This window comes from Poromitra crassiceps, assembly GCF_964638095.1.
Source record: "Poromitra crassiceps genome assembly, chromosome: 5".
Taxonomy (NCBI): domain Eukaryota; kingdom Metazoa; phylum Chordata; class Actinopteri; order Beryciformes; family Melamphaidae; genus Poromitra; species Poromitra crassiceps.
Window position 1 is genome coordinate 40,640,645 of NC_139642.1, and position 23,516 is coordinate 40,664,160.

General features: G+C 43.2%; 1 protein-coding gene across 1 annotated transcript in view; it reads right to left on the reverse strand.

Moving 5' to 3' along the window:
• Window positions 1-714: 714 nt before the first annotated feature.
• The window catches only part of cadm2b (cell adhesion molecule 2b), a gene marked incomplete at both ends in the record, with an annotated part of 219,840 nt that continues 197,038 nt past the window's right edge, over window positions 715-23,516 (reverse strand). Inside the window, 6 exons of the mRNA XM_083636996.1 lie at window positions 715-833; window positions 1,019-1,141; window positions 3,467-3,493; window positions 11,340-11,518; window positions 12,093-12,183; window positions 14,278-14,436. Of these exons, the coding sequence (XP_083493122.1) occupies window positions 715-833; window positions 1,019-1,141; window positions 3,467-3,493; window positions 11,340-11,518; window positions 12,093-12,183; window positions 14,278-14,436 (698 nt within the window). The remainder of the gene's footprint in view (window positions 834-1,018; window positions 1,142-3,466; window positions 3,494-11,339; window positions 11,519-12,092; window positions 12,184-14,277; window positions 14,437-23,516) is intronic.

Consider the following 23,516-nt stretch of genomic DNA (forward strand, 5'->3'; position numbering starts at 1 on the left):
ATTCTGTCATTGTGTTACTTATGGATGGAATTATAGTGATAATAAATGATTCCCCTTTTTGCTGAGGCCCCCTGGGGGCCCTGGGGCCCACTTTGAGAGCCAGTGATCGACACACAGTCGCAGAGACTGTGCTTCTACTTATTGTTTTGTCAAAGTGTCTTGACTGCCTCATGTATTTGTTAAACATACTGTATTGGCTACAGTATGACTGTGCTGGGGTAAACTTCGGGTAACATCCAAGATGTTAACATTTGATACACTGATACATGTAACATAGTCTTCCCTTAAAGCAAAATTGTTTGCAAAGCCAAGGTTTTCCCATGAGAGTTGAAGCACATTTCTCCTCGCTTCCTGATGTGGAAAAAGCTGCAAAAAGGTATAAACAGGTACAGTGAGGAGAATAGAGAAAATAAAACATCTGTGATAAGCAGAAGAAATGCAGAAACATGTACAGCATTTAGGCACCCTAAAACTAAAATGGACACAGAGCCTTGGATAAAGTCCCAAAATAGTACATGGTTTACAAAAAGGAGAAGGCAATATTGTCAGCAAAAATGCTTTGAAAACAAGCATGTCCTATTTAGCGTGACCTTTCTGCAGAAGAGAAAAAAGAATAAGAAATAGATTGGGCGCCGACGCTGAGTCAGCTTCAAATTGCATGTCTGCTGTCAAAAGTTGTCATGAAAGAAGGGAAAAGAAGGGAACAACAGAGGTCTAAATGAAGTACTCTTTCTTTTCCTCTGCGTGCACGTGGTTTCCCTCCGCGTTGATGATGGCCGTGTCTGCATCGGGGGCGTCCTCCGCTCCTTTGGCCTCATGCGTTAAATACGTCCCTAGACAAAATAGAGCCAAAGCAAGCACACGCACACACACACACACACACACACACACACACACACACCCACGCACACCCACATTAGCCAAATAACTACCCGCCTTCTGAAAATTGCCATGGAATACAGCAATTCACTCCAAGAAAAGACAATTGTTATTCAGGGGAGATAGTCAACTGTGTTACCTTTATGTCTGGCTAGATATCGTCCAAGAACTATTATCAAACATAAGGTGATGAAGACCACGACTGCAACAACACCTCCGATTAAAGCATGGTCAGGTCCATGTTGTCCTAAAGCATTGGGATCTGGATGGGGAGAGAAAGAGAGAGCGAGAGGTAGATGAGGGAGAGCAGACAGATAATATTACCACCTGCTAGATTTCCTGCCACCCCTCTCTGCAGCTGTAGACATTGGCTAGCACAGTGAAATGTTGAAATGTTTTATTCCTGTAATTATCCTGAAAAGACGTATAAACTTGTGAATAAAAATAACACCTCCAAATGAGTTTCTGCATATTTAGAAGCAATCTGACAGGGCTCCTGTTTTTGAATGGAAATGGGCGTACATGGGAATGTCTAATGATCACAAATCTCTCCACGATTCCAAATCATGGTGATAGAAATAGCAGTGTGCCTTCAAGAAAAGTGAAGTCTAGCTCAAAATAATGGCTTGCGGGTAACGCTCCTTAGCCCTGTTTTGCCACAGCCACGCTATCTTTCTGTGTTTTGTCCTCGCTCACTGCCACAATCTGCATCAACGCTACAAACTTTCAAATTAGTATTATTTAACAGGAGGTGTCCTAAGGGCAGAGAGGGTTTCCCAGCCCGGAGCCTGGCTTTGTGTCTCGTCCTGTAATAAACTGCAAGTGGCTACAGTGTCTCGTCCTGTAATAAACTGTAAGTGGCTACAGTTTGTGTCTTTACTGTGCTGTGCACCTCATGTGCTCTCATTAGCTCAACTTGATGAATGGCTACGCCTTGTGCTCAGTTTTGCAAAGTGACCCTGGGAAATGACTGTGGGGACGTTCCTACAAACCTTGTTTCACTCCTCTGTTAATGCGAGACCATTTACAAACCTTGTTTTCAGCAACTGAAAGTGTGAAACATCAAAGAAAGGAAAACATGAAATTGTGGATCATGCAGTTCATTTAAGTTCATGCAGAATAGAACCACCATGGTTGTTATATCAGGGGACTGAAAGGCAGGCACGTCAAATCTTCTTTTTTAATTGAACTGTTTTGGCACAACAGTTGAATTAACTTGTTAAGTAGAATGTCCATGGATATAATGATCTGTAAAGGTGATTGATTCCACTGTCAACATGGGGGCATAAGCAATGTATATATATCACACACACCACAGTCATTGTGTATGGCTGTATTAGGGGGCGATCACACAGAGAAGGGTCACTAATCGCGTCTCCACCAAAAACCGTGGCACGCATAAAAAGCCGTGGAGTCGCACCAGTCGTCAATGCAAGTTGTGGCAGGCAGTTCCTGTTTTGATGCTGTTTGATGCATGGACAGTGGGACAGAGGAAAACACAGATGAAAAGCTGATATTGGCGGTCTTTAACCCGGTCACACACGCAGCCCAGCTCCTCAGTGCTCCACGGTCTGCCTAGGCCTGTTTGAAGCGGATGCATCTGTACCCAAACTTGTCATTTATGGATTCCCCTTAAAGTGCAAACAGTTTAAATATTTAAACAGTTATCCATCCAAATGTTTGAGCTTTGAAACCTTAAACACATCACCTACGGTATCCTATCACAAATCATCAGTGTTATATTATAGAAACAGGCAAACTCAGACAATACATGTACCGGTACTGTAGTATCACCAGTACACAATCATATTGGTTGCAAAATCTGAATATCATTACATGACCAAAACATATACCGTATCTACACAAACATAGGAAAAATATACACATTTAAGTAGCACACTGGTACATACTGGTACATACATAGGCTACTGTATGCATCAATGACTCTCCATTAGCCTTAATTAGTCTAATTTGACGCTTGGTTACATTAATGAGACGTTAACTAATAGATCCAAATTCCCACATCCATGATACTGATCTGAAGTATTTTATACTGTATGAGAAAATGTACAATACCAGATATATGGACTGCATACCAATCTAAAAAACCTACAAAGGAGCTATAAACGCATGTGTGACTGGAAAAATGTGGTCAAGAGAAAGGTTTTTCATATGAAATATACAATCAGAACAATGTAAGATAAACACAAACGCTTCCACAAATATCTTTGGACTTTCCCGTCCATTTCTGCTGCGATCACATGATACGAAATCAAATATTCCCACATTGGCAAAGATACAATCTGAAACAATGCTGCACCCTGATAGTGCCATCTTTTTCATTGTGCAAAAACAAAGCCATCCAGGCACATATTGTGTGATAACTTATGCAGCCTGTGACATGGCCAGAGAGAGAGAGGGAAAAAAAGGTGGCTGGCGTCAGCAGTGTGAGCATCCATGCATGGTGATGGTTTGGCACATGCTGGGTGGAGGCCATAACGTGTCCTGATCCCCATCCAGATCCAACATCACACACTGTAAATCTGGCTTGCAATGATGATCTAAGTACTGGCAGGGGGATATTTACCTGTCGTGGGCCCTGGTAAGTCTTTGGCTGTTGCCATGGTTGCAGACAGAGACAGCAGTAAGGGAAGACGAGGGGAACAACACCATGATAAAAAAGGTGACCACAGAAAGTTCAACAGAAACATGAGAAATTAGCATGGGCTCGTTTGGAGCTTTTACCTGGACAGCATGCAGAAGGGCGACCCAAAGCAAAGCCAGCTGTCGGAGCAGAATGCATGCTTCAGTTTAATGTTTGGGGCCACTGGGCAGTGGGGCAGCACGAGGTACACCGACGCACACACCATGAAAAACAAACATGCTACACTTTTCAGTGCACAACGGCCACATGTACAGCGTTTTTGCTGAAAGCAAGAAAAATCTTTTCAGTTTTTCATCTGCTTTCAGACATTTCGCTGCCGTAACACATCGTTCACTCGCACCTGAAAATTCAACAATCTCCTCCTAACAAAGTCGACCAATTAATGAAAAATAGGGTCTGTGATAAAAGTGTGTTGGTTATCAAAATCACGTAGGCTAGGCTATATCATAAATGCAAGCAACTTTTGTAAGCAACCTTTTTCCAGCATGGCGTATGATATGACTGCAATATGACCTCCAGGACCTCGGGTTGTCATGTTGAAAAAAAGCTACTTCATACAACACTTAGTTCCGGTGGAGCAATTTGATTGGACAAGAGGATATCAGCAGTCCAAGTGCTGTTACACTGAGGTCGGGTTGGACAATTATTTTTGCTGGGGGGCCACATGAAAAACCCAGATTGTTGCCGGGGGGCTTTTTTTTAAACCTCTAACTTTCTCACTAGGTTAAAAAATTACCAGGGACGGAGCCTGAAGCTTGCGGTTAGCAACATGTCTCAGGCAGCAGAACGAGCAAGTGAATGGCTGTGGCTAAGGAGGAAACATGCTAGCTGGGGAGCTCGCTAAGGTAAGATTGATTGTTTGTTGTTGGTCATGATTGACGGTCCGCATCAACAGGACTGAATCATTGACAGTGGTGGTGTAGTTAAGAATGTCATACTGAACCGACCTGGATAGCTAGTGAGGTAATATGCAGTTGTGCGGTGGTAGCATGGAGGGGGGTGTTTCCAGGACGCTGGATTACACCGTTAAGCCTTCTTGAGGTGTCGTGGGCCTAACTTAACGAAACATCGGTAAAGGAAGGTGCCCACTTGAAAACCCCAATGACATGCTTCATACTGCTGTTGGCTAGGGTAGGTAACTGGTGATTTGTCTTGTTTATTAGTTTGTTAGCCGGTTAGCTTGTTTTATTCTGGATTGGGCTTCTAAATGTGTTTTTCCTCGGATTTTGGCACAAGGGATAGTAACATCTTGTCCTGTGTATTAATTAATTATAGAAAACATACTGTGCTATTCTTCAGCATTTATTATTGAAAAGCAACAGCCAGTTTAGGTCATCTCATTAGATTTTTCTAGCTTCATAAGTAAAACGGTGTGGTTTGTCTAAAGCTTCTGGCATACTCTTCGCGCACGCACTGGAGGCGGGGCTCCGAGGAGGGCGCGCGCACTCTGCGCAGGCCAAAACAGAACATACTCAGTGCGCAGCTCCAGGCTCCAGGCAGTCTGAATGAAATTGAATGTAACGTTCCCAATTCTATGTATTAAATTATAAAAAACGACCCTCAACATTTGGGAAGGCTAAGCCACACAACTAGTTCATTATAATCGAACGCCATGCTTCAAAGGCAACTTTACGACGGTGAGGACTCAATCACAGCAGATATCCGCTGATAGCCTACCACGGAGATCTCACAGGCACAGGCAGCAAAACCCTACGCGCTGATAGAAAAATCTCCATGGACGCGCCGCGCTACGCTCAGGCCTCACCCCCCGACACGCCCCGTGCGATGACGTCATAATCGCCGCGCGCCCTATGCGCTTGGCTGGGCGCGAAGAGTATGCCAGAAGCTTTAGACCTCCCGGGCCAGGCAGAACCATCATGAGGGCCGGTTCTGGCCCCCGGGCCACATAATGCCCAGGTCTGCACTACAGTATAACTGCACTGGGATGCTGTACTGTATGTATCATTCTGCTTCACAATGTAACCTTGATTAGGCTGCGTTCACACACAGCGTTGGTGTGTGGAGAAAGCTCTGCCTGAGCGCTTTTTGTGAGGAGAAACAAAAAGCGGATCATGACTACGTCATCAGATGTTAGCTGAATACTGCCAAGCCAACAGAGTCTATCAGTCTGATGACTAAATACTCTGGGACAGACGGCTGATTTTTTGGGGTTTCCAGTGTAAAGCGAATGTTCACAGCAAGACTTCCGCTTCCGTGCGCCGCGGCTGTTGTTTACTGTCCGATTGACACGAGAATGGAGTTGGAGTTGATTGATCGATGGTTTTTGCAGGTGTTTAGTTGCTGCCAGTTCAGCTAATCTCTGTAAACAGATAACTGTATGAGACGTCATCGAACTGTAAATAATGACAGAAGTGTACGTCTTGGCGAGTTGGCGCAGACATCCTTTACACCAGAAACTCTGAAATATCGGCCATCTGTCCCAGAGTCTTATTAGTCGTCAGATAGACTCTGGGTTTGTTGGCAAGCTAACCAGCTGGTTAGCATTTCTATCAGACAATACCGTGCTGTGCCATAAACAAATGCAGCAGATATTCCCAGTAGCCTGCCTGTCCACACAAAACACTAACTTCATTCGCGCCTAGTAGTGACAACGCATACAGTTTCTCATTTCGTCCGGCCACTTTGCTGCGAGGACAAATAATAGGCAAAAATAATCTGTTGTCTCAAATTACCCTTTAGGCTATTTGATGAATATTGTGTAAACAACTGTTGCAAAAGCAATATCACATGAGAGGGAGTGCTCTTTAACTGTATATCTGCACGGCTGCGATGATCTTCCACCAAATCACAGGCATGCTGATATACAGTCGACTGCACTTCCTCTCGTGATCTTGCTTAATTGCCTGTCAGGGAAATCCTTTCAGCGTGGTTTATAGGCAGAGTGCTTGTGTGACCTTGGCTGGCCTGAGTGCAAAATGCTAAACGTTAAAAATCATACATGCTAAATCTCTGCTACAATACTGCTAATTCTAACTCCATGAGTAGAGATGGGGTGGCAGTAAACACAGTGAGCATGAGCTTTTAGTAAACAGTATGCAAACATAAGATCATAACATCTCAGCTATGTACAATACCCTAAATGTAATCGTAACTTCAAATATTGATTCTCATTTTCTGCAAAAAGATCGTTTATGCAGTGGTTTACAATGACTACCTGCACTCATCGTGACTCACTACAGAAACAGCAACAAAAATGCTGGTAATGTAACAGTGCTGCATATAAAAACAAATAATAAAACCGAATGGAGGGGGCGGAGGAAAACAAGACAACATATTGAATTCATCAAGTAAAACAATGCTATTAGGTGAAAGCCTAGTTGTTAGCTCATAAATCACCACCTGTCTGTGTAGTGTCATGTTTGCGAATGCGTGGAGCGTTGAAGGAGGGCCATAGTGGGGTGCAAGCGTACCTGCGAATGCAGCTGTGACTGCGTATGCTTGATGTGGTGGTGGTGGTGTTAGCAGAGTGGAAGAATGGAGGCTAGGGCGGAGGCAGGGGGGAGCTGATGATGGAGGCACTAAGGTGATGACGTCTGCTAAATGAAACACAAACAATGGGGAACAAACAAAAAAACAAACCTCTCTGTGGTGAACAGGCTTTAACATGAGGGGGAAAAATACAGAAAAATCTGGAACACAAATTAATTACGGCGCGTGCGGCTTTTTACACTAGGTTAATTCTGCCCTTTCACTAACCTCAACGTGAGAGATTTGGATGCCATATTTTCACCGTGGGCTCCATTCGCAAATGCTACTTTTTCATACATGTAGTAATCACAATAAAACAGTACTAAAATAAAATGGTAAAACAGTACACAAGGTTGTTGTCCGTCGGGTCGGATCTATTCATATTCTTTATTGTGTAGTTTCCAATTCTGAGCCGTTCTTGTCATGCCAAAGCCTCTCTTGACCTGTTTTTTCTATTGAAAATGGCCATTGTTGTTCTTCTGCTTCCCAGCAGGGAAACAGCGCCCTCTCTGCTGTGGCTACGAGTGTAAACGGTGGAAACCCGTAATCACACATCTGGAAGAATAGTAATGACAGGCCCTGGCATGACAAAAACGGCTCAGAATTGGAAACTACGCAATATTTAAGAACTCGAAGAGCCCGACTGATGCACAACAACCTTGTTGTGATTGCTACATTATCTGACTTGCTCTGACAAAATCAGTCACATGTAGCACAGGCCCATTTGTGTAGAAACATGATTTTATGAGAAAATATTGATGTTGGCTGTTTTGGGGTTTCATCATATTTTAGTCAAATAAAGCATTGGCTTTCATTCTGTGTAAAGATTATTGTGAAATTCGAATGCTAAATATAGTTTTCAAGCTCATAAAGTTAGGGTGAGAAGCAGAACTAGCTTTGTCAAAATTTGAGGCTGCATCTGCATGAGTACAAAGATAATTTTAATATCACCAGAAAGCTTACATTCTCCTCTTTCCAACAGTCTATAAAACTCAAAATGTGTTTTGGGGTCAATGTGACTGATTTTGTCAGAGCAGGTCACATTATGAAAGAATAGGGGCTTTGCGAATGGAGCCTGCAGTGAAAATATGGCGTCCAAATCTGAGACTCAGCATGAGAAGCAGACTGAGTCAGAAGTTGGGGCTACCCTTTCACCTGAGTGAGTACAGTCGAAATAACAAAACTGCACAGATGATAAAATGCAAGACCCGCACGAATGACTGAATCTCTAAAAGTAAACTATTTTCCTGTGGCAAAAGGATGTGAGTCATACATCCTACATAAGTTGAATTTTCAAAATAACACAGCGTACTTAGCTGTTAGTAGGCCTCACCTACACAATGTAGGCCTGCTTCCAAAACCTGAAGCTCATCACACCTCATGTTTGCTAAAGGCGAAAATATAGTGAGTGAAGTGAAGGCATGTGATGGGAGCTGACACTGCAGATTTTACAATAACGCACGCTCAAACTTCTCAACCACTGCTCGTACAGTATTTTACTCATTTGACTATTCCCATCACCCTAACATCCCAGACATAGTCATTATTGTACATCTCCTGACTTCATTTAATATCATGTATTAAGGAGTCGACTTGCGGATGGTGATGAATTGCAGCTGAGCGATGACATTTATTGCCTCTCAGCTCTGCCGTCATTAACAAATGAGCTTTTAGAGTCTTGGATGATGAGAGGCAAAAACCCTTTAAGTATGCAGACTGTGTAGGCTGTCACCGTCGATGGGAATGAGCCTGTCTTAGTCTTACACAGCTTTTACCTGCTTTACTCATTTTCTCATCCTTCCCTTCAGTGGCCGGGTGTTTAGTGCTATGTGAATATTTTTTGCTTATTCTTCACAATAAATCTGATAAAGAGTGAGAAACAGCTCCCTGGCACATCAGTCTCTCTAGTCTCAACGCCAGATCCATGAGAGTTCTTACACTGATACAGTTCTTACGCTGATACACTACGTTACTGCATGCTACAGATCTCTCTCTGGGTCTGGAACACGCTGCTCACTCCAAACTGACGTTGGAATCCTGGCCAGTGATTGGTTCCCCTGGAATCCTGGGGTCCCCAATCAGTAACGACTTTAGCGATCAGGTGCGCCCACCCAATCTGATGCTGTTGACTTTTGAAAACGAGCCACTCTCTCATTGGTGCTATGACCTGTCAGTCATTGAATTGTTCTGCACTCAAAACAGCAGCGGGGGCTGCGAAGTGGCACAGACTCATTTACGTAGTAGGAGCGCAGCGATTCAACATAATATTTGAGTCCGGGGAGAGACTAGTCAGTCTCAAAAAATCTTCCAACGTGTATGTTTCTTTTTCATTTGAAACTCGTGAATGTGAGTGATGAAACTTTGGAGCCCAGATATGACAGGATGATATGGATGCTTGCCGAGCCTATAGACATCGCTGCCTTCCCCTCTTCAGTGAGCCCACTGAAAGAAGATAAGAAAAGCTGTAGGGAAGAATGTGTTCTCCTTTTCTCTCTTTTTTCCCAAAGCGAGATCTGCCTCTCCAAAAAAGCCTCTGCCTCGAAAAATCCAACAAGAGCATCCACTGAGCTAACTGCTTGTGGGCGTGAATAAGTCCATCGGCTCAGAGCCGCCATAAGTCCTTTCCGAAACAAACTGCACTCTGGTGTGCGATTGTTTAATTGGCAAAAATGGAAACAAATAAATCCATGTTGTATTTTAATATTCCGCCCTTGTTTTTGTGTTTTTACTTAGCTTTATTTGATAAGCGTTATAACCATGTGCTGCAGAGCGCTTAATGAGACCTTTCCTGCACCCCGGGTCTCTTTATTCTCTCAGACCCTCTGCTGTCTCCGGATTAACTTATCTCTCCTCCAGGCACTACTCTGAGGCAAAATTCTGCATCCTTGACACTTTTTTCAGTTTCCTCGTAGGGCGAGTCCCCAAGCTGAACCTGTGGGCACATGCAGTGAGGTAAACTGGGCTCTCCAGTAGCTGTAGCAGGGTAGGATTAAGTCAATAGTATTAGGGAGAGGTAGATTCTCCAGGAAATGGCCTGCAGACTGGTGACCTCGGAGCTGGCACCTTGCACCAGGGCAGCATGCCAATTTGCTGTGGTAAGTGCCAAGGAGCAAACTGATGTTAGCCTCAATTTGAGGTATATTATGCATTACGGATATCTGGACAAATCAGTATGTAATACCAATGGATTTAGTGTGGCCTCGAGGAATGCAATGGAATAAATCCAGTGTTATGGCTTCACAGCAAAAAACAAACCAAAAAACAAAACTAACTTTGTACTCTGCCACACTTGCTGTAAATTCTCTGTCCATATGTATGTGTATATATTGTGTCGTCTAGACTATTATCATGTAACATGTCCACCAACTACACCAAGACAATTTCCTTTTATGTTCAAACATACTACAGCCGAATAAAATAATTCTACATTGATTCTGATATTTTAAGACTTGGAAGTTTATGAAGGTCGATTTCACCTAAACAAATTTAATCTGTTTTCAAGGTAACTCCCACAAATCATTAATGGCAAGCTCATAATGATTTTATGAACATCATTCAAGGGTTTAGAATTAATGGGTGGATTTAGATTTGTTTTCTACCCATTTATGCCTCCCTAAATATGCATTATTCAACCACAAAGCTTTTCTTGTTATCAGTCCGAAGTCTACTTCTCGTACAAAATTGTATCCAATTCTCTCATCATGAATGGCAGTCTATGACAGTCCGACTACAGAGGATGTTGAACTGGCTTATGGTGACACATTTTTTAATACTGCTCCTACATAAGGGCCATAAAAACATCGATATTAACGAGTCATTTAGTCTCATATTCAGTCATCAAATCTTATTTTTCTTAAAACAGGAGAAAAATTCTGCCAATTGAGGTGAGATAACCACTAATTTCTAATGCATCTCCACTCGTTTCAGGAATTTTCTCTTGAAACAAGTCAGGCAGATTTACTGCACTATTATTAAGAAAATTACAAAATTACACTTCAAAAATCTTGAAAGAATTTGATTTGAATTGGAAACAAGTGAAATTATTAAAAACCGCTGGCAGAATTTTTCACTTATTTTAATAAAAATAAAATGTTAGGATATTACAGACTAAATGCCTTTGATTAAGATTTTGCAGTGTACAATTATGGCTTTTTTTTTTTTAGTTATTACTGCTATTATTTCTCATTATTCCATGGTTTTTGTTGGATATCGAGGTTTCATAAGTTAAACTGCTCAGACAGAATCTGGTGACTTTGTAGTGAGCAGCCAAATTGCCCACGAGGCTAGCACTGACGGAGGTACCCACCATATACAAACAGTATGTATTCAGCACTGCTGGTCCCCAGGTGGTTACTGGCCTCACAGCGGTATGTGCCGTTGTCTGTTTTGTTTAGCATGGTGATGGTTAGTTCCCTGCCCTCCACGATCATACGCTCAATGTCTGGCAGCTCCCCTCCATCTTTAGACCACAGCACTGGTTCAGGTCTGGGAGAGAAACACATGCATACAAAACTGTAAGTATTCTCTCTCTCTCTCTCTCTCTCTCTCTGTCTCTCTCTGTGTACCATTATCTTGTTGTAAAGAGATACTCAATACAGCTCAACAGTCCCGTGACTTTTCGTGACATCATTGGCCCGGAAGTAAGTTCCCCATTCATTGTCTCCATAGACATTTATATAACGAGTTTTAAGGCTGGAACCAAGACAACCCGTGACCTACTGAATCGTGAGTGACCATAAAACATTCGGTTTGGGCAAGAACAAAAAATAACATAATTGTTCTTGTTCAAACCGAATGTTTTATGGTCACTCCTTATATAAGGATTTAAAAAAATGTCTATGGGGAAAATGAATGTGGAACTTACTTCCGGGGGAAAGACGTCACGAAAGAGTCACGTGACTGTTGAGCTATATAAAAATACAGTATATAAACTTTTGAGAATGGATATCTCTAATATGGACTGTAATAATAAATAAATAAATAAAATTTCAAGTCCAATTTCTTCCTATTTATATGACAGTAATTGACATAAAACTTAAGTTGTACATTTGCAACTTACATTGGGTTGCCTATGGATACACACTCCAATTTAAAGTATTGTCCTTCCTGTGGAATAATCAGTGAATGTGTGATCTCCAGATGGGGAGCATCTGCAAAGAAAAGACAAACACTGTGATGCGTGACACGGTCAGCGGGCCTGTCATGTCAGACTCAGCTGTCCCTGCTCCGGGCTGTGCTCAACCCCTCACTCTGCAGGGCCCCCTGCTGGCACGAGCATGCAGCCTGCGGGGCGTCCTCTAATCCATGGGCGGATTGGCATTTTTTTTTGATTGGGCGGGTGTTCTGGGGGGGGGGGGGGGTCGCTGCATTTTTCTGCGATTGGGTGGGTTTACTAGAAATTGCTAACCCCATTATTGTCAATATACCTAGGAAAGCCATACAGTATATCCCCTGAATGTCCTAGATCTCTAGTTTGTGGTTGTAAAGTTTCATGAGGCTGTGATTATCCTAGAAGTCCAGTGAAGTCAAGTTTTGATTAATGGTCTCACTATGGTTACTATGGGAACTAACATCCAAAGAAAAAAGAAGGTCCGCACACTGTAGCTCACGTTATCTTATTTATTTAGCCATCCACAAACAGGTGACGTTTCGAGCGACTGCTCTTCTTCAGACATGACATCATCAGACTAACATCATCATCACACATGAATACAATTGAGCTCATTGATTCCACCAGAGTCTCAGCTTTCCACTCATACCTGGTCTCTCCAGCCAGTCTATCTCTTCCACAATCTTCTAATACTGTACTTTAGCCCTTTAAAATTTGGCCACAGGAAGTTGTCATCTTCCAAATAAAGAAAACACTTCAGACCGGAGGAAGTTTGATGGTATTCGACCAATCACGACACATACACACACAAAACCGATGCAGGTGATTAGCAAAATTAGCCCGCCTTCAGCGGATGTCCCCCCTTATTTCCGTTTTGACCAACTTTCTCTTCTATGAAGTACAGATGGGTAGGCGCCTCTGTTTTAAGAGACTGAGTCATACCCAATTTATGCAATTCCAAGGTTGACCCCACTGTACAGAAATATTCAAATATTGAAAATAACATTCATACTGCATGCAAACAACCGTGGTTTTGCAAAAAACAACTGCATGGGATTAGCATAAAGTGGGCATGTCTGTAAAGGGGAGACTCGTGGGTACCCATAGAATCCATTCTCATTCATCTTGAGGTGAGAGGACAAGGGACCCCTTTGAGAATGGCCATTCGGCATAGAAGAGGATTTATTCAAGGCTTGTTGCAGTGATATATTTCAGCCACTATTGGGGGCCGGGCTAATCAGCCTCTGATTGTCTGCACCTGTGTTGGGGACTTTAAAGGTGTGTGTGCTTCAGAGTGTGTGTGTGTGTGTGTGTGTGTGTGTGTGTGTGTGTGTGTGTGTGTGTGTGTGTGTGTGTGTGTGTGTGTGTGTGTGTGTGTGTGTGTGTGTGTGTGTGTGTGTGTGTGTGTGTGTGTGTGTGTGTGTGTGTGTGTATGCTTCAAGCTAACGCCACTAACATTCCAGGTGCTCGTCCTCTTTTGTGCGGAGGAGAGTGTTACTCTGTTCATTGTAAATGGTATCTGCCTCTTTATGTGTACAAGTGTACCTACTGCTACTGTGAGTCAGCTGTCTCTCTTGAGAGTGTCTCATGTTTACGACTAGTCCTCACCTTCACGCTGTGAGTGTGAGTTTTTCATGTCACAGTGTTATTAGTTTACCTCCTGTCGTGTTGGATAGCCGACAATGTATATGAGTATTCTTTCCTGCTCTGTTCTGGCGCTATAGGCTTTGTTTTGTTTTCTGTTGTTTCTGTTGCAAAGTTCAAAAAAGTGACTACGCTCGAGTCATCTCTGCAGCTGGGTACACACACACACACACACACACACACACACACACACACACACACACACACACACACAGTTACAGATGCCATGGCAGCACTGTACTGTATGTTGAAGGCTTTAGCTCAGACACAAAGTACTACAGTAGTTAACTCTTTACACTGTGGGCAGCTCTTAGCTATAGCCCGTATCCCTGTTCTGCCTTGGTGCTACTGTAATCCCTAATCCTACACTAATCCTGAGCAAACGCACAGCTAACCCATAGACATCCATGTCATCTCAATCCTAGTATTTCTTCTCAATACTAATCTCACACCTAATCCAGCTTCATGGCGTGTGTATGACTGCACTCACAGTGGACCTCTAGGACCTCGGTGGTCATGTAGGGGTTGGACAGGGACATGTGCTCCACGCTGCAGGTGTAGGCGACTCCATCATCTCGTCTGTCCACCTGGAACTGCAGGCTACTCCTCACTGTGAAGGACTTCCCCGTGGCATTCACCTCCTTAGTGCCTGCAAAGAGCCAGAGAAGGTGCCCTATTCAAATAGAGGTATAGGCTGGTGAGTTATTCAATACGGCTGTAGGCTGTAGTAGTTTAGGCTTTCATGTTAACATAGAAAAAACTGTAAGGAACTAAAAATGGTCCTTCTGAGTGATGCCACAGAGGAACCATTTCTGGTTCCACGAATAACCATTAATATCCCAAATAACCATATATGGTTCCTAATTATTGTTCAATCAGGAGAGGCCAGTTGGTAGGATTAGACAAACTTTATTTAGCAATCGGCGTGCATGGCAAATGCTTTGGCGCTTGACTCCATTGGCCAGTGGCGCTGCTCTTGAGGCAGAGGAGGGCGCCTGCATGGGCTAGGAGATCCCCCCCCCGTGGGGGATCGGGAGTCAAGACTCGTTGGTGGTGGACTGGGGAGGTGGGTGGGGCAAACAACGCTTCGGAGGCCGGCTTCAAGGGAGATGGACTGCCGTGGGCTGCTGCTGCTATGATCGGCCAGAGAGAGAGAGGTGACGTAGAACCCTTGCTATATATATGAGGATTAACTGACGTCATGTTTGACGTCATAGCAGACGTCATACTAGGATTTTTTGACCACGTTGAGATCGGATTACGCGTGAGTGGCCTTCTGCTTGAACTATGGTCTGGAGACCTCACGATGGTGGATGATGGCATGAATGTGGAAACTAACCAAACCCCTCCATAGTAAATGAGGCAGATAAAAAAAAATGCAAATGTCTCAATAAAGGAGTGCAGAAATGGTTCTTCACTCCCGCATCAGTCCCAACGAAGCATATGTTTTGGCATGTTTATTTTTTCTATGGTATACATTTATTTTCAAAATAAGAAGTCCAGCAAATGAACAGAAACCAGCTGGTATATGAAGTAAAACTTTAGAAACATGATTTGCTTTGTTTCAAGATGTTTATTCTTCTGACATAGACAGCTGTATGTTGTTTACTTTTTTGCTTCTCTGTGTCTCCTTTGAGGGAGCGAAGCCTTGGCCTTTGAAAGTCAAGTCAAAGTAGAAAAGATGGTGAGGGGAGAGCAGTGTGAGGCCTGACTCGCTTGGCTGGGTGTGTTTGCTCCTGGAGGACCATCTCTCAAATATTCCAGTCAACACAAACAGTGTTTCCAGTGGCGTCGCTAGGGTCTTTGTTGCCGGGCGAAGTGAAGCAAGTGAAGTTTTACATTGTTCAAGATTTCTGTCGCCTCTCATCATCCACGCTCCATTGTGAGCGCTGTCTACAGAGATCTGTCCGGGGGAAATTAGTAGTCAGAGTGGGCGGGTTAGCCGGCTTTGAAGCCCGCGGCTTTGGGTGGATCGAGGTTGAAAATATCAATTTCCTAACAGAAGGACATCACAGGTTAAATAATTTACTTCTTAAAATTAGTTTTGCTTAAAGTAAGTTTCCATACATAACAAACCAAAGTAGCTCGCTATTAGATTGTAATAATATTGTGAAATAGATAGAAATACCAGAATTATTTTATTATGCAAAGTATATTTACACATACTGTACAAGTAAAGTGATTTGATGTGGTCGGCCCATGAGGTACATAAGGCAACACGATAAGCAAAAAACGTACAACATATTATTAGAATTTAGCAAAATACAAAAAAAGAAAAATATGAACAAAATATATAAATTATGTTGTATTGCACATGTTAATTAAATGGTGAGGTGGGAGATGTCGGTGTTGCAGGAACATCAGACCAGAACCTCTTTCTGGATAGAAGTCTATGGAAGAGATGGTGACCAGGATGGGAAGGATCGGAGTCAGCGATCGATGAGATGAGGATGGATTCAACGATGGCCGTGTAGAACTGGACCATCGTTTTCTGCAGCATTATGAATTTCTTCACCTCTTCAGTCCTCTGCTGGGCCTTCTTGGTGGTGGCAGTGATGTTCCCCACACACCTGAGCTTGTGGGAGATTGTTGTTCCCAGGAATCTGAAAGACTCAACAGTGCTAACTGTGGTTGGGCTGAGCTCCTCCTGAAGTCTGCAACCATCTCTACACTTTTCAGAGCATTCAGCTCCAGGTTGTTCTGGCTGCACCAGGAAGCCAGGTGGTCCACTTCCTTCCTGTAGCCGTGGGTGATTAATCCAATGAGGGTTGTGTTTGTGTCGTCTGCAAACTTCATGAGTTTGACAGATGGGTGGCTCGAGGTGCAGCTGTTGGTGTGTAGAGGGAGAACAGAGGAGAGAGCACACAGCCTTGTGGGGCTCCAGTGCTGATGGTCCGGGGCTCTGAGACAAGCTTGCACAGCCGCACGTACTGCTTCCTGTCTGTCAGGAAGTCAGTGATCCACCTGCAGGTGGGCTCAGGCACGTTCAGCTGGGATAGTTTGTCCTGGAGAAGAGCTGGGGCTATGATTTTGAATACAGAGCTGAAGTCCAATACAACTTTTATAACATACCGTAACTTTGGATTAAACATAACTCGCAGGATTATGATCGGATTGGATCATTTTTTACAGTAACGAGACAGATGAGATGAAGAGCACATATGATATATGATATATATGATGAGCACATAATCTTAATTGATAACTCTGTCTCTCTTTTTTTTCAAAACTTGAAATGAACAAGAAAGAGGAGGAGACGGAGACAAAGAGAGATGAGGGGACTGGAGAGGAGACAAGTGTCAAGAGAGGAATTCAGGAGGCAGGGAGAGAGACAGACTACAATATACTGTATCACTGTCAGCCTGTGCAGATTGCTACTCAAACCACAGTATGCTGCTTCATTTACACCTTAGTATGGTTGGGTGTCTTCCTCTGAGTTGAGCTCCAGATGTTCTGAGATCCTAACAACGCCCCTTGTATGCTCCTCTGGCAGTGTGGAGTGGATTTCCACACACCTCCATGCTGTGGTGAATCTTTCTTCTCCCACCTACAGTTTCACGCTCAAACTTCCTATTCACCATTTACACAGCTACAGAGCTTGATTTGTATTTAGTCTTTTTGTCCGGTGATGTCATCTCCATTTAGAGAGACTGGCTTCAAATCACTTCAAATTGGAAGCATTGTTTTGCGGTTTGCGGTGCAGCTCTGCTGCTGATCTCCTGTCAAAGCCTCGTGCGGGAAACAGACGTGGTTACTTTCTACAAGGCTCCCACAGCACCAGCAGACAAAGGGACAAAGGCATTACCTGACAACACACAGACGCACTTCTCACCAGCGCTGTTTCCATTCAACCACCATCCACCTCCAATCACCACTTTCTGCCCTCCAATACAAACCCCAATCAATCAATAAATAGCTATACGTACTCTATGTACTCACTCCCACAAACACGCGCGCGCGCACACGCACGCAAACACACACACACACACACACACACACACACACACACACACACACACACACACACACACACACACACACACACACACACACCCACACACACAGCACATGCACTATTTAATCACTTGGATAATTGAATGTTGAAGCCAACAGCTATACAGTATTACTAATACGACTAACTACTATTACTTCCTACTACTATTACTGCTATTACTACTACTACTACTTCTACTACTACTCAATGAATTGAACAATTGGGGACATTTGTTCAAGTATCATTATTGTTTGGTTTCAAACAATCTAGAAACAGAAGAGTCAAAGGTCTTGCCCTTTGCCCAGGAATACAGACTGGAGATAGGGATGTGCTTCAAGAACAATCCTCTCCAGCTTTTCATCTCATTCTTCATGTTTCCTGCAGCATCAATACTGCCAGGCTGACAGTGAAGATGTCACTCGGGTTCAAGGTGGCTGCTAGCATTGCCAGAGCGCATGCAGAGGCAGTTTTCATGAGACTGCGAATGTGCCCAGGAGGAGCACCGAACCAGAACTCTGGGGAGTATAAAGATTATTATTGTTATTATTGTTGTTATATTTATTGTGAAAAGCAAATATACAATCAGGGTTAGGGGGTGAAATTGTTCATGTAATCATCTGCCTTGTTGTCTATTGTACCAAGAAGGAGCCTCAATATCGGGAATTTGTGTATCTATCGCTTGAAGGATATCATTTTTCAGAAATGTAAATACAGGCCCACAATAGTTTAATAAATACTCTGAGGTCAGTCAGGCATATTTGAGTGAAAGTGTTAAGTTTCCCTTCACATCAGTCATTGTATACGTTGGGAGCAGTTAGTGCATATAATGACTCGAGATGAGCCTCTGTTTATTGCATGGAGGTATTAGAAGCATTCTCTAACAGCACATGCATTTTTCATGCTGGTTTAATACATTTTCAGGAGTGTCAATCGCCTGCCCCTGTGCCCCACGCAATTTACAGCCTATTGCCCACTGACCTATAATTAGAGCTTGGAATGTTTGAGAAACGTCCCCCCCCCCGTCTTTGCCCTAATTTCTCGATTAATTTACTGTTGACTGCTGCCCTTTAAGTATGGAGACTTGCTACATTCTCAAGAAGAAAAAAGTTCTGCCTCATTTAGCACTGGTTAGAGACCTCCTAATGAAAAAGCGTACACTATTGTAGTTATACAGTATTGGTGGTCAGTAGTGGGAGGCTAAAGCTTAATTTATACTTATTAGAAAGTGTCGCTCAGCACATGGTCGCAGACGAAAAATAAAGTATCGCTCATGTTGCTGCATTTATGCTTCTCTCCTCGGCTCACCGGTCACGTGACACTATAGACAGAGGGAGGCAGAGAACTAGTGCAGACAGCCAAGAGAGGGAATGCTGTCAGTGAACCCACGTCGGAGGCAAGATGTAACTGCAGCCGCATATAATGACACACAACTCACCTCCTCTCTCTCTGGGAAGTTGGTCACGGTGTTCTTTGTGATTTTCACGAAGTCATACATCAAGGACATGCTGATACAAATAGCGGGGATTTCACGTTCATTAATTTCATGATAACTAAAACAAGGAAGTCAAGCACGTGCCCGTCTATATAGCCAATCACACTTGCGCGACATTATGTGACGTAGTCAGCGACACTAGACATTTCACTAGGTAGCAGACACTGCTCGCCGACACTTGAAAGTGTCGACTCAAGTCCTCATTTCTATCGGCGACCGTTTCAAAAGTGTCAGCAGACGAAGCATAAATTGGGCTTAAGGAACATGCTATTAACAAGAGCTGCTCTACGGGTGGATCCATGGTAGAGTTCTGCTCTGCGGGTGGATCCATGGTAGAGTTCAGGCCTGTGGTGTCAAACCCATTTCATAATCTTCCCATCTGAATAATGCAATTCTTGAATTTTTCCACAGATAACAACACATTACTTTATACTTGATATCTATAATTGAGTCTTACACCCTGATAGGCTGCAAAAGGAAATGGCACTAAGCGGAGACTGTCACAATTTACACCTTTTAACTAAATTGTACTTTGATATTTCATATGAATACATTTGAGTGAATCAAAACTGTGCGGGCCCAGAGGGTAACTGTCTGCCTTTCCGAAGCCCTGCCACTCCGAACGTTAACTTCCATTATTCGGACTGGCGGTCGTTCACCTTAGAAGCCGCAATGCCGACCTTAGGTTTAGGCGTGGGGGTGGGAGAGGTTAGGTTTTGGGTTAGGGTCTGGGGGAGGTTAGGTTTAGGCATGGGGGGAGGTTAGGTTTGGCGTGGGAAAATGGGGAATATAGAACCCGGGGAACATAGACATGATCCCTTTCTGAGTGCCGATATTTCGGAGTGGCAGAACGTCGGAGTGGCAGCACGTCGGAGTGGCAGCATGTAACCGGGCACAGAGAGCTGCTTTAGCTTCAGTGTTACGGGGAATTGGTCTCAACCTTGTGGCCAAGAGCACTTCTTCACAACAAACACATCTAATGCTTATCTAATCCCCTTCCCCCCCAGCTACTATAGAATATACCACCAATGCAGGCTTACATAGATCTGAACCAATAACACTAACCTAGCAGCCCACAACCCAGCTGGGTAATTTACCCAGGGTGATATGGCTATGGTTACTTGAGATCTCAGCTACATGTAACATCATTAAAAAAGGCTGAACATGTGAGATCACAGACTATAGTGAAAGCAGAAGAACGCTCATGCCCCTACTTAGCTACATGAAGGCAACTTTATTGCTGTTTTGAAGGAGCACAAAATCAATAGTGTGTTTGGGAATAGGAATGTGATTTAATTGTAGGATATTGCAAAAAAAAAAAACGATAAAAAAATCGCTACTGTAAATACATTCACACCTGTTTGATTATCAATTAAAGACCGTGTGATTGAGTTTGAGTTTCATACATGATTTTACCATAATGAAGATCTGTTGCAATCAAACTCCACAACGGTTCAGCTGAAAACAAGTCTTCCGCTATGCGTTTTGTGACGAGTGGGCGGCGCATTTATCTTTACAAGGTTGGCTCCGTGGCCCTCTATACGAGGGATCAGCCGAGCAGCATTTTGGTAAACAAACTGCGTCACTGGGTGGCAACGGCAATGGGACCCTATGGAGCGTAAGCTTGAGCATCTGACTTGCATCTGAGCCGGCTGACCGTGTTTACATTATAAAAAGTGCGACAGTTCACACAACTTTAACACGACATGCATATATTATACATCAAACTCTTGAGCTACTTCTGCTCTCACTCAGGATGTCAAAATATAAGCGATGTGATGTATAGTTTTCAAGATATTAATGTTTGTTTGGAACGACTCATACTAGTTAACTGCTGTGCGCTTCCGCATTTCTGAGTGGCTGTGACGTCATGCTGATTCGTCCTATAAAATTCCATGACATTTCAATTACTTTACATAACTAAGTGGGAGTGCTTCAGTGACCGAAAACGTTTATTTCATCCTGTTTAGTTAACATTGTATTTCAGCTCAGAAAGATTCTAAAGGGGTAAACGGTCTATTTTACACTACAATTGGGCTTGCTGTGGAGAATGTATAATAACAGCTCTAAACCACCATCTAAAGCAATAAATGTGTGTGTGGGGATTGGGGAAAAAATCCAATACATTCTGGTATTGCTTTGAAGTGACCCATTCTCTCATATTCCCCAGTTACATCTTTTATTTGAACCACGTTGGTTTTCTAAATTCCTACCTCTATTCCATCAGTTTACCATCAAAGCTGGATTTAAAGGGATACCTTGAGATTTTGAGTTGTAGTTATTTTTCCAAACCAGGTTCCATTAAAGCCCTTGATCTACCCTAAACATGTGTCTAACATTGCTAGGTTGCAATCGCAGTGCTTTTGTTTCTCATGTTCTTATGTTCCAGACGGCTCTCACACACATGCACACGCACGCACACACACACACACACACACACACACACACACACACACACACACACACACACACACACACGTGCACGCACACACACACACACACACACACACACACACACACACACACACACACACACACACACACACACACACACACACACGAGTCTTAACCCTAACATACTGTACATGTAATTTGATGGTGGGAGGAAACCGGAGCACCTGGAGGAAACCCACACAAACACAGGAGGGAGAACATGCACAATTGGGATGGACCGGGGTTCGGACCTTCTTGCTGGGAGGTAACAGTGCTAATTTGCAAAATGCATATTTTTGCTACAGTCAACACAGGAGCTCCCCAAAACACGTCCACATAGTTTTGAGGAGATAAATCCCAATCGAAAAGTGCCCTATTTGATAAAGGCCAGGAATGATCCGGCGACATCCACGTGGACATTATGTCAAAGGAAATTAATTCCCCAGTTCATAGCAAACGAAAAAGGTTGGAGTGTCCCTTTAATTGCTCATTGTAACTGGTGCATAGTATTGGTTAGCGTTGAGATAAAAAATAATAATAATGATAAATTAATAACAAAGAAGCTTGGAGCTAGCCGTACTTGTTAGTACAGAAACTTGCTCTGCACACTGGAACAAGTGATTTGTGAAGAAAAACAACAGATAAAAAATTTTAATGTCTAGATTTCTTGCCTAACCCTGACATACAAGGCGTCATCGTGTTGGAGCCTGGTGTATTTGTGTGCACATGTGTGTGGGTGTGGGTGTGCGTGCGTGCGTACGTGCGTGCGTGCGTGCGTACGTGCGTGCATGTGTACTGTGCGTGCATGCGTGCGTGCGTCCATGTGTGCGTGCATGTGTGTCAATGTGTGAAAGGAATATACTTTATGTATTCAAAGAAAATAGAAGTGGGTGGCTTTTGTTTCTCAATAGATTACGATTTGAAGCTTCGCTGTCATTCAGTGACACAAGTAATTTGTTGGCTCTATATTCAGCAAACAAACTATTTGACATTGGATGACAGTTGCATTTTGAGTTTCATAATGCTGTGTGAGTCTAATATAAATGGTTTGAAAAACAAATCATCAGAGCATGAAATAAATGACATGACATGTTTTTGCTATTACACCTGCCGTTGCCTTAGAGCCTTGTAGAGCACTCCCCCTGTGGGGATAGATTTGACTGACAGCAGACACACAGTGATCGGCCGTGGAAAAGCTTCTCCCAGCAGAATAATCTTTTGTGCAGTATCTACAAAAGACTTAGATCCGGAGCACTGATTGACATGTCTCCTCTGACACTTTGACATGGAGATGAAGTTTTTAAGTAATGCCCTCCAGTCTCTCCTGTGTTCCTTGTCTCTCTCTGACTTGGAGATGCGGCGCACCGTACATGACTCAAACTAACAAAAGCACATTTGGTTTGGGGCAGACTGTGATCTTTAATCGACCTAACATCTTCTGCACCTATGAGAGATAGGCAACTCCGCAACAATAGCAGTGCTCTGACGCATGTCAAATTAAATTTCAGCGTATTGTTCCTTTGTTTTACTTTTCCTTCCTGCTTTTTTTTGGGGTAATATCGTAGCTGCTGATGTGTACATGGGATGAATGTATTTCATTTTGATTTATAGGCTAAATTTGTGGTTGTTTCCACCACAGACGATGGGACTTGGAGCAACAACAACACAGATGAAACCCCCTAAACTCTGTAGGTTTGGCATTTGGTCTATGTAATTCATGTACAGTATCTCAGACAGTTTTGAGGAGGCCCTCTTCTTAAAAAATCTCCTCATGACATGAAGAAAGAGATCCTTCTCAGCGCCTCTAGAA